This window comes from Oryctolagus cuniculus, chromosome 1 (genome assembly GCF_051225735.1).
Source record: "Oryctolagus cuniculus isolate XC-2025 breed Fujian yellow rabbit chromosome 1, ASM5122573v1, whole genome shotgun sequence".
Lineage (NCBI taxonomy): Eukaryota > Metazoa > Chordata > Mammalia > Lagomorpha > Leporidae > Oryctolagus > Oryctolagus cuniculus.
In genome coordinates this window covers 197,664,594-197,676,733 of record NC_142867.1, presented here as the reverse complement: position 1 = coordinate 197,676,733, position 12,140 = coordinate 197,664,594, and the positions used below count along the sequence as shown (strand labels likewise).

The window sequence follows — 12,140 nt, the reverse complement described above, 5'->3', positions numbered from 1 at the left end:
ATATGAAGGAGGCCAGACCAAAACACAAGCATACTTCAGAAAAGTTCATGGAAAGTGGAATTAAAAGGTAAGTTTATTTTGGAATAAAATTTTGAAATTGGGGCCAGCACTGTGGTATAGTGGGTTAAGTGGCCGTCTGCATTGCCAGCATCCCATATGGGCACTGATTCGAAACCTGGCTGCTCCACTTCCAATCCAGTTCCCTGCTGATAGCCTGGGAAAGCAGTAGAAGATGGCCCAAGTCCTTGGGTCCCTGCACCTGTATGGGGGACCCAGAGGAAGCTCCTGGCTCCTGGCTCCAGATGGGCTCAGCTACGGCCATTACAGCCATTTGGGGAGTGGACCAGCAGATAGAAGATCTTTCTCTCTGTGTCTCTCTCCCTCTCTCTCTATCTCTGTGTAACTCTGCCTCTCAAATAAAAATAAATAATTCTTTTTTAGAAATTTTGAAATCCATATGGTTTTTATTTTTTGGTAATACACATTTTCCATGAACTTTCTGAAGACCCCACACAAGTCAAGTCATACATAGGACGAGCAAAGATTTGCTCTCCAAACCTCACTACGCCTAGGCCCAAGTGAGGTAAATTTAAAATAGGTGAATAGAAGTCCTGCTTTACAGAGATAGAAGTTGCACATTAGCCCCAGGCTAGTCATTCATAAATGGCTTGGGAAAACTGGTTCCTGAAGACCAAATGGTTCACCATAGGGTTTCTCAAGAAGCTGGGACTACCTGCCCTCCCACAGTGATGCTGGGGAAGAAGGCAGACCTCAGCTCTGAGACTCCTGGACTTCCTGTTAGCAGGGCTGACTGAGTCCCCAGAGTGGACCAGGGACTCTCAGGCAAGGGACACATGAGGCTCTTGCAACAGCTGGGGGCCTGTGTTTGCATTGTGCTGTGTGTGAAGAAGGGGCCAGGGCCTCCAAAAAGGGTCTCTCTCCTCTCCTCTGCCTGACATCTCTCCTCACAGCTCTCCCAGCACAGAAAAGCCAAACACAACTCCAGCGCAGAATCTGTTCCGTGTCTCATGTACAGTTCCCTTGATTCCCTTTGTGGATTCCCAAACGGCAAGGCCCAAACCGCGGGGCCCACCTAGCCCAGCGCTGGGCACACAGCAAAGGGCTGGACAAATAACTCCCCTGAAACAATGTGAGGGCAAGGAGGAATAGGCTGGTGGGACTCGGGTTGAGGGCTAAGGAGGATGGTCAGGACAGGTTTGTGGAGGAGATGGGAAAGACAAGTGAGAGGGAGTGAGAAACAAAGGACTGAGGCAATATGAGAGAGGAGGCCAGGACTTGTGGGAGAGGGCAAGACAGAGTCAGTGGTCAGTGAGAACGCGGGCAGTGTGTGTTGGGGGTGGGGGGTGGAGGGGTCACAGAGGAAAGAAAGTTAGGAGTCAACAGGGCAAAGAAGATGGGGGATGAGTAGAAAAGGGAAGGCCAGTGGTCACTGGCGGCAAAGGTCACGGGTCATCCAGAGCGGGCAAGTCAGGGTGTGGGTTACCTGCCTACGAGGCTGTTTCTGGGGCATCTTGGCAGAAGCTGGAAGCACCTCAACCCCTGGGGAGCCTACGAAACGCTCCCTCTCCTGAGGACAAGAAGTTTATCCGTCTCCTCGACCACACACAGGAAATCCGGACTCTCTTGCACTTCAATTCCCAGTCGCAGGGGTTCTTTGGGGACAGCCGTCGTCGTTTGGGTCCTGGCGCCCTTGTAGGACAGAATCGGCTCCTCCCTGACGCGGTTACCCAGCAACCGACGGGCGGCCAAGGCGCAGGCGCTACTGGCGCCCCCTCTCGGCACGGGGAGGAGGCGGAGCCGGGCGCGCGAGGACACGCCTGCTCCGCTAAGCCCCGCCCCTCATGAATAATATGCCGGACGGCTGCACGCGTTCAGAACTTCATGTGGGAGGGACTGGAGCGCTCAGACACCTCCTCCTCATGAATAATGCAGCATCCGGGCGGTGTCCCGGACCCGGAAGTGGAGTTGCCGAGTCACCGCAGTGGCTGAGTTGCTGACAGGAGGCGGCGGCGGAGGAGGAGGCGAGGCAAGACCTGCGGCTCGGCCTGGCCTCAGCCGCGATAGAACTAGGCAAGCCTACCTAGTCACGCCGGCCTCGCAACCTCTCGCCCTCCCCGCCCCCTCTCCATCTGCCTGGTCGCCTGCCCTCCCGACTCCTCCGGGGCGGCCTAATCTGCACTACCCGCCGGGCTCCTGGGGCCGCCGCCCCGTGCGGTCCCGTCGGCGTCCCCTGCCGCGCCCGGCCCCCGGCCCGCTCTCCCGCCGGCACCATGATGGAGGAGATCGACCGGTTCCAGGTGCCCACCGCGCACTCGGAGATGCAGCCGCTGGTGAGGGGGCGGGCGGCGGGCAGGCCAGGGCCGGGAGGGGGCGCCGCCTGAGGGGGGAAGGAGGAAATCAGGCCGCGGGGATTGTGCGGAGGGGGCGTCAACGGATGGGGTAGAGAACCCTGAAAACGCCCTGCCAAGGGGAGGGGAACTTGCAGGACAAGAAAACCGTGGGAGAATAAGCCGAGCGGGAGCAAAGGGACCCATAAGGGTGGAGGGAGCCGTGGCGGAGGCAGAACGCCGTCGGATGAATCGGAGGGGGCACAATGGTGCCAGCCGCTAGCGGAGGCCCATGGCGGGCATGGCAAGGGTACTGTCAGGAAGCACTGCCGGCCGCAAGCCCAGGGATTGGGATGAAGTGCGAAGGCCTTTAGCCCTAGAGGCCTGGATGCTCAGGGCGGAGGAGGAGGCCCGTGGAGCCGTCAGGCTAAGAGGGACCGGAATAGGCTTTTAGAGAAGGGCCTGCATGCCGGTCCGCTGCGTAAGGATAGGAACGCGGAGCCGAGGCCAGGGACCGGTAGGTGCAGGGGGTCAGTGCAGGACCTGGGAATTCTGTTCTCCAAAGAGGAGCCCAGGCAGCCCATGATTGGGGGTTTCGGGACCGGGAAGGAGAGTGAGCGGCGGCGAGATGGAGAGTCAGGGGCACAGATGAGAGTGCTCTAGAACCCACGGGAGAGGAGGTGGGGCCGCGCTGAAGCCGCCTGTGCCCACCGATTCGGAAGAGCCCCAATCATCCTAGGCCTACGTGCTTGCCGGAGTCTGCTGGGCGCGGATCCTGCCTCCTGTCCGCGGTCCCGGAGGCAGGAGGAATGATGTCATCGCTGCCGGCGCGGAGGGGATGGAAGGGGGAGGGCGATGCCGGTGCACGGAGCCCTGGCCTAAGGGAGCCCATACCTGCAGGCCCCGCTGCCCGGGACTACTTGACTGGCTTGTTTGCCCTGCTGCGATAGGGTGGGAGATGTGGAGGCCTAGCCATGTGATATAGAGATAGGAGAAAGAAAGGAGCCCCAGGCTGTTAGATTTTCCCCCTTTGGAACCCAAGCCAGAGCTGGAAGGAGGCAGGGCAGGCCAGGAACCTGAAGGTGTGGATGCGCTTTTCTCTGAGCTCTGCTAGAGCTGAATGGAGCATTCCAAGTACTGAAGCTCTGGAGCTCCCTCAGTCTCCTCCCTACCTGTTAGGCCAGATTGTCAGGAACAGCTTCTACCTTGGCCTGTAGCCCTCTGCCTAACATATGTGCTTTGTGACTTCCTGGGCAAATAACCTGTGCATTACAATAGCCAACATGGGTCTTGTCAGAGACCTATGACCGTCTCTATATCATGATTTGGGGATGGTGGGGAGAATCATTAGTGATCACCTAGCTAGAGGTAAGTGGTTTTCTCTGCCTTTGTGACTACTTAGCTATAGAAGCTAAAACACAGACATTTTATGGGAGTGTACATTATTAAAATAAGGAGAGAGAGCTACGGTATGATCTCTTCCTAGCATGATGCTGTTGTTGGAGTACTTGGGAGCCAGAAAATCCTAGAGAGAAGTCTGTCCCATGAACTTGAAGAATATCCTTTCTGGTTTCTCTATCCAGCCAACCTGGCTTGCAAACTAGATTGCCCTTTCAGTTCTAAGCATTTCATCAAGACCCCAAAGGGAGGGTGAATGAAGGAAGTTCAAGTGAGTCAGGAGAAGAAAGCAATGAGTTGATTTTTGTCTCCCATCTGGGATTCCCAAAAAGGGAGGCAATAACTGACCGAGGAAGGGGAAGCAGGGATAGGGTCACCAGGATCTCTCATGTGTCCTTGGTGCCTCTGTCATTGCCTGAAGTTTCTAATAATGATTTGGCTGGGTAGAGGACTTCTGAGCTGCTTCTAGTCTGTGTAGCCCTGAAATAGAAGTGCTTGTGGCAAGGAGGCACTTATCAGAATAGCTGTGGCTGCCATAGACCCTTTTCCCAAGGGCTAAAGGAGCCCTTTCTGCAAGAGAATACTTTGTTGAGGTTGAGGGAAAGTTTTAGGGAAATCACAATATAGTCATCCCCCATTTGATGGACATGGATATTATCCTGCTTCTTGACCTCTGTCCCTGAGTTGTAGTCTAGAGACATCCCAAAACTCTTTAATGCCTTGCATATTGTTAGGACTAGTAGAGCCTTCATTTGGGGGTGTAAGGGATGAAGAAGGCATACCATTGAGGTAAAGGGTAGAAGAAAGAGCAAGATGGCTCTTTAGGGCTATTTGGGTAAACAATAAAAACTAGGGTCTCAGGCTCAAACTCACTTGTGACCTATTTTTTGTCATTATTTATTGAGATCTCTAGGACATCTCTCTTCTTCCCTGGGTTATTTTCCCATTTATAAAATGAAGACAAACTATGTATTAAAGGTTTAAGCAATAACTCCCCACTTTCCCTTCCAAAGAATATCAACAGAGACCTGACACTGTTGGTTCAGTGAATTGATTTACCCAATAATTATTGAGCATCTATTCTGTCCCAGACTCTACACTAGTTATTAGGAACACAGTGGTTAGCAACAAAGACACAGATGTGGCCCTGCCCTCCTAGAGCTCAGAGTTCAGTTAAAGTTTATTTCTCTTGCTCACTCCCTGAGAGTGGAGTAAGAGCTCTATGGAAATGCAAATGTGGCTGGCTATCAGCATTATTGCTCCTTTCAGGACTAGGTTGTACAAACAGAGGCCTGTCACTTGGGCCTCATCATCAATGAGAAGAACCCAGAGCCTAGTCTGTACTTGGAAAGATGAGCTCCAAGAGGAGAGTATCTTTTTATTATTATTATTATCATTTACTTGAAGGAAAACTTGAGCTTAAAAAAGAAGCCTGGGGGAGTGGCAGGAGCTGAGAGAGAAGGAGCAGCCAGCAGAAATGGGTGTTTCCAAGGTGCTAATTTAAGCAATGCTTCTCAGCTAGTGGGAAGAAGAGGAAGATTCCTGCCTTGTTGTTGCTGCTGCTGTTGCCACAGCTGCATGGAGCCTCCTGTCTGGAGTGGGAGTTTGCCTGAGAGTAGCTTCCCTCCTTTCCCCAGCACACCAATTATTTAATTGGCCTGGCTGCATCTCAGCAGCTGAACCAGACCTGAGCCCAGCCCTGAGAACTCCCCAGGGTCTCTTCCTGTCTCCTTATCAAAGGAAAGAGAGCTGCTTTTCAAGACCTATTCCTGGGGCTCCAATCCTGAATGTTTCTGAGCATAGATTCTCCCAAAGAAACTGCCAGGGAAGGGTGTACTTTGTATGTCAAATCTGTGTGTGATCCTTACCTTTCACTGATGCAAGGAAGCTCCCAGCTGCCCAAGGCTCTCCAGTGAGCAGTTAGTTGGGTTGAGTTTGGGCCATTGTTTGTATGCATAACAGGGACAGGTTCTCTGCTCTTCTTGTCTGTCTGCTTGGCTGGCTGGTGCAGACACACAGTCTGTCTTCTCCTCAGCTGCAATTGGAGAGCACGATTTGTTGCAAGAAAAACAAATGGAGCTTTTAAGCACTTAATTGTGTCAGGAAACACCCTGCCTCCTGAACTCTTAGAAGCCAAAAAGACTTTAAAAATGGCATATGGCAACAGATGGGGTCTCAGCACACTTGAGAGAAATGCTGGTCTGGCCTTACTGAACACAGATTATCTGTTAACTCATTTGTTTATTTAGTTTATGATCATTTGCTATGTGTCTACTCACTTCCAGGTACTGTTAAGGATACAGAGACAAAAGAGATCTCCCCAGTAGGTAGCCAGGAGAAGGATAGGCTCAAACAACTACTGGGTGGTTTTTAGATTTGTCAGAAAAATGTAGATATCAGTGGAGTGTATTCCTGAGAAAGAGTGACCCCTCCCTTGGGAGAAGGTGAGAGTGCCAAGGTTCTGCTCCTTTGACTACATGAACTTGGAAAGGAGTTTCAGACTCCCGTCTTCTGACACTGAAAGAAGGGGATGATCACTGAGTAGGCCACAGTGGCTTCTGAAAGTGGTGGAGAACAATGGTAATGATGCCAAATAGCCACTGTAGACATTGACCTATGTGTGTTCTGTGCGCTGAGTGAGCCCCTTAAGTTGCTCCTTGTAGTCAAATGATTTTTTCAGTTTAGTGTAGATTCTCCCAGTGAGTCCATGTGGCTTGTGACCCCGTAGTGTTTCTCAGGCTTCTGGGGAGAGGATACCATTCTCTCTTCCTATATTGCAAACTGAGGAGCAGGTTTGCCCAGGCCTTCAGCCCTTTGCTACTCACCCCCCCTCATCCAGCAAACACCACATAAGAAACTACTCGGTGATAGATGCTGTGCTGCTCTCAGTAACACAGAACCTTACTCCAGGACTATGCAAATCTAGAAGGGACTGTGGCACTACAGGGTAAAAGAAGTATGAACCAGGTCTAGTGTGGCCAGAAGGAAACAAGAAGGTGTCTGATCAAGTGGTCAGGGGAGGCTTCACAGAAGAGACATTGCTGAACTGGCTCTTGCAAGAAGACTGGAAACTTAGACTGTCAAGACGAGGCAAGGGAGATAATTCCAGGCAAAGGACATGGAGGAAGAAACAAAAGGATATGGTTGGGATGGGTGAAAGGTTGTAATTAAGGAAATAGCATGTTCAAGTTTGAATTTGGTTGTCACTTCAGTGGTGAATGTGGGATTGGAGAAGGTAAGATTAGAGATTGGAAAATTAATACAGAAGTGGGTACAGCATTCCAGTCAAGAGATAATGAAGACCTACACTAAAGCAGAAGTAGACAGAGAGGAACAGCCAGATATGGATCCTAATAATATGGCAGGATGTGGTACAACACCTGTTTGAGCAAGAAATGGGGAGTGAAGGATGGTTGCTGATGCAGATACCTGGATGGAAGAAGAGAACATCATAAGACTTTAGAAATCCACGTATCTCTTAACCTCAAAGACTGCTTATAACAGAGAAGACTGTTTTTCTTTGCTCTATTGCTGAAGCTACATTCTTGGGGTGTTGGGGAACCCAGGAGTCCTAGAAACCAAAAGTCAGAATGGCATTATCCCTACAGCCTCAAAAGGGCTGCTGAGAAATGTGCCACTTGCCAGTGAATACATTCTACCTGCTACCTGCTTTGATGAATGTAAAGAATTTGTGGCAGCAAGGAACCATAGTGGGTTTTTATTGTTGTTTCCTGCAGCACTTGGATGAAGGAAAAATAAAATCCTTTGTTGTCTGAGTGTTTTATGTTGTGGTTTGTGACCTGGTCTTTTACCATCATTCTGGTCAAACTATGGTTTTATTTCTGATTAACTGACTGGGCTAAGTCCTCTCACTGATTTCTTCTGGAATGGATGTGTATGTTACTGCATCATCTGCCAAGAGTTAGAATAGAAAAGGACATGCACCTCCCTTTTCTGACACCAACCTGAAAAGCTGCACTGAGGTAGAAGTCTGGGCACTGCTTCCTTCCAGACAAGGTGTTCCAAAGGAGCAGGCCTCTAGGGTGAAAATCACTCAGAAATGGCTTGGCTTCTCAGAGGCCCCAAGTATGGCCTCTGCAGGTGCTTCACGGTAGCTGGGGTTCAGGCTGAGTCATTCCCAGGCTTCAGCTATCTGCTGTCCTAGACTGCCTGTAGTCCAGAGTGAACAAAAATGAAAAACAGCCTTCTTCACTTAAACCTGATTAGCCTCAGGGACCCTCTTCCCTCTCTGAAAGGGCAGGCAGAGACTTGTATCTGGAAAAGGAACATGGGAAACAGCTTCTCGGGCTTAGCTGCTTTGTGTCTTCCAGCAGATCTTGGGAGAACAGGTGCAGGGAACCCCGGAGGAGGTGGGACAAGGAAAATCAGGCTGGTAGTACAGATACCCAGAGGTACTGGTTGAAGGAAATAAGAGGTGCGGCTGAGCAGGATCTCAAGTCATTGTTTCATAAGGAGACTGGTGGGAATCTGGTTTTCTGGACAGCAGAAAGGAAGGAAGGAAGGAGGCAGAGCTGAGAGCAGCTCTGGATCTGGCTGTGCTCTGGAGTTTGGAAATTGGCACATGATCCCAAGGCGTCATTGTAGGGCAGCTGAGTGAACTCCTGGGCTGCAGGGAGGGACTCTGAAGTGGAGGAAGTCGAGTAGGAAGGAGGCCTAGAGGGTCTGGCTTGGGGGAGGGGTGGACACTGGCCTCTAGGAGTTTCTTCCTAGGCTTGACATTCTTAAGAACCAATTCAAGCACTTTTATTTGTTGTTATTCAGAGTGTCAAATTCAGGGTCAGATGGTTGTGATAATTGAGGGTCCATTTCACATTTCTGTGATAAAAGTAACTGCATGAGGGTGTGCATAAATCAAAAGGGAGTAACAGCCCTGAGGGTGTTCTCTGATGACTGTTCTAGCCCTGGCAAGTATAAATATGAACAGAGGCCACACACAAGCATAAACAAGTCCAGCTACTTTTTTTTTTCCTTCACTTAGTGTTTTACTCCTTGACTGATTATGCCTGTTTTGGCCACCAGATTCTTGGCTGTCTTAGAGTCCTCCCCATATATCTAGAACAATACCTAAAGGGGCGCTTTCACTAAGATTTATTAACTACACCCAAACTATGGAGTGAGAGCATTATATATTTTATAATAAACCTAAACACAATTATGTAAAGCTATAAATGATTTATAGTTCCCATATTAATTTCCAGTTTTATCCTTGTAAAGGAGTTGGTGAAGCCATTAGCCAAGCATGGTTTAGGTCAGAGTTTCTTACAATATATTGTTGGGAATATTGATCCTTTGGGATACTTCTTGGGGAAAAAGGGGCTCCATAGACAAATTCCTTTGGGAAACACTATATACTCCATCCCATCATGATATTCAACAGCATTTTAAAGGCTCTGAAAAGTCCTGCTGTAAAGAAACCTTTTCAATTATGTTGAACTCAGTATTTCCCAAGCTTATGTAACTATAGAAATTTTTTTCATGCTATATACATCTACTGACATTTTACAGAACCAGTGTTTCATGGAATACTCTTTGAGAAACTCTGGCTTAGAAATTAGTTTCTGTTCTGATCCAATCTAAATGTATATTCTTCCTAGTTCTTTTGAACCTCTTTTATAATCCAATGATTTTGACCTATTCTAACCTCTAATGAGATGTTGCTGACTTGTTTCAGGGTATGAACTTGTCATGAGGAGGAAGTTCTTAATGAACTTTGGCCAGGTGCAGAAGCAAATATTAAGTGCCATATTTTTCTCATGGTATTTATAAAAGTTTTACTTCCCTTGTGTCCCTCTACCAAATGCTCGCTTGATGTTTAACTTCTTTTTTATTTGGCAGTTTTATGGAGGTATAATTCACATACTCTATACTTTACTTATTTAATATCTACCTTGAATCCTGTCATGGTTATCCCATACCTTAGTTCTGATTTTCTTTTTCACCTGTCCTTTTGGGTTCTGCCTAGGAGTAGAGAGAAGATAAAAGATTATGGTCCAGAGATTTTGTCAGGAAGAATCTAATTGCAACTGAAATTTAAAAATTTTTTAAATTATTTATTTATTTATTTATTTTTTGACGGGCAGAGTGGACAGTGAGAGAGAGAGACAGAGAGAAAGGTTTTCCTTTTGCCGTTGGTTCACCCTCCAATGGCCGCCGCGTGGCCGGCGCACCGCGCTGATCCGATGGCAGGAGCCAGGTACTTATCCTGGTCTCCCATAGGGTGCAGGGGCCCAAGTATTTGGGCCATCCTCCACTGCATTCCCTGGCCACAGCAGAGAGCTGGCCTGGAAGAGGGGCAACCGGGACAGAATCCGGTGCTCCGACCGGGACTAGAACCCGGTGTGCCAGCACCGCAAGGCGGAGGATTAGCCTAGTGAGCCGCAGCGCCGGCCTAAATTATTTATTTTCAAATTATTTATAAAGGCAGAGAGACAGATCCTCCATCTGTTGACTCATTCTCCAAATGCCTGCAATAGCTAGAGCCTGGAGCCTGGAACTCCATCTGGGTGGCAGGGACCCAAGTACCTACTGCCTCCCAGGGTATATTAGTAGGAAGCTAAGTCAGAAACAGAGTAGCCAGGATTTGAACCAGATACTCCAATATGAGATGCAGGCAGTCCAAGTGGACACTTACCTACTGTGCCAAAAGCCTGCCCCTGGGCTGGAGACATGATATAGCTTCTTAAGAAATGAATGAGAGAAGGGGCCAGTGCTGTGGTGCAGTGGGTTAAAGCCCTGGCCTGAGGCACTGGCATCCTATGTGGGTGCCAGTTCTAGTCCCGGCTACTCCTCTTCTGATCCAGCTCTCTGCCATGGCCTGGGATAGCAGTAGAGGATGGCCCAGGTCTTTGGGCCCCTACACCTGCATGGGAGACCCGGAGGAAGCTCCTGGCTCCTGGCTTTGGAAGGGTGCAGCAGCCATCTGGGGAGTGAACCAGTGGGTGGAAGACCTCTCTCTCTGTCTCTACCTCTCTCTGTAACTCTTTTAAATAAATAAAATAAATCTTAAATATATTATATATATAATACATATATATTTATATTTATATAAAAGAAATGAATGAGAGGAGCCACTGCTGTGGTGCAATAGGCTAAGCCTCTGCCTGCGGCACTGGCATCCCATATGGGCAGCAGTTCTGTCCTGGCTGCTCCTCTTCTGAGCCAGCTCTCTGCTATGGCCTGGGAAAGCAGTAGAAGATGGCCCAAGTGCTTGGGCCCCTGCACTCGCATGGGAGACCTGGAAGAAGCTCCTGGTTTTGGATCAGCCCAGCTCCAGCAGTTGAGGATGGAAGATCTTTCTCTGTCTCTCCCTCTCTCTGTAACGCTACATCTAAAGTAAATAAATAATTTTAAAAAAAAATTTAGAAATTAGGGAGAAAATTGATCTTTCATAACCTGGTCTTTAGTATTCATTTTTGCATAACTAATTAATATAAAGTTAATTGTCATTTGGAAAAAGGCAGGTGAGAGAGGGTAATCTTGATTCTGCTGAGTAGATGAGAGAGAAGAGGCAGATTCAGGAAGAGGTCTCATGAATATCTTGAGGGAAGTTGGCCATGCTTAAAATGAAATTATAAGGGGGTTGGTGCTGTGGCACAGTAGGTTATCCTTTGCCTGTGGTGCCAGTATCCCATAAGGGCATCAGTTCTAGTCCCAGTTGCTCCTCTTCCAATCCAGCTCTCTGCTATGGCCTGGGAAAGCAGTAGAAGATGGCCCAAGCACGTGGGCCCCTGAACCCATGTGGGAGACCCGGAGGAATCTCCTGGCTCCTGGCTCCTGGCTTTGAATTGGCTCAGCTCTGGCCATTGCAGCCATCTGGGAAGTGAACCAGTGGATGGAAGGATGGAAGACCTTTCTCTTTTTTTTTTTTTTTTTCCCCGACAGGCAGAGTAGACAGTGAGAGAGAGAGATAGAGAGAAAGGTCTTCCTTTTGCTGTTGGTTCACCCTCCAATGGCTGCAGCGGCCAGTGCGCTGCGGCCTGCGCATCGCACTGATCCGAAGGCAGGATCCAGGTGTTTCTCCTGGTCTCCATGTGGGTGCAGGGCCCAAGTACTTGGGCCATCCTCCACTGCACTCCCTGGCTATAGTAGAGAGCTGGCCTGGAAGAGGGGCAACCGGGACAGAATCCGGCGCCCCGACCGGGACTAGAACACGGTGTGCTGGCGCCGCAAGGTGGAGGATTAGCCTATTGAACCACGGCACCGGCTGGAAGACCTTTCTCTTTGTCTCTCCTTCTCACCGTCTATAGCACTACCACTCAAATAAATAAAATAAAATAAATGGAATTATAAGCCCTTGACCAAAGCAGCAAGAAGGAGTAAGCTATGAGAAAAGGCAGTTACTATGAGAAACCAGCAGTTACTAGAGATACAGCC

General features: G+C 49.1%; 1 protein-coding gene across 6 annotated transcripts in view; it reads left to right on the top strand.

The window, feature by feature from the left end:
* Nucleotides 1-1,991: 1,991 nt before the first annotated feature.
* The window catches only part of FAM219A (family with sequence similarity 219 member A), a 60,942-nt gene continuing 50,793 nt past the window's right edge, over nucleotides 1,992-12,140 (top strand). For 2 of the 6 annotated variants that reach the window (XM_051844643.3, XM_051844639.3), the window contains exon 1: nucleotides 1,997-2,351. In XM_051844643.3, coding sequence (XP_051700603.1) covers nucleotides 2,292-2,351 — 60 coding nt within the window. In that variant the 5' untranslated portion in view covers nucleotides 1,997-2,291. Of the gene's footprint in view, nucleotides 2,352-12,140 lie in introns of all 6 variants that reach the window. The other 4 variants (XM_051844624.3, XM_051844620.3, XM_051844630.3 and 1 more) reach the window with 3 other exon arrangements.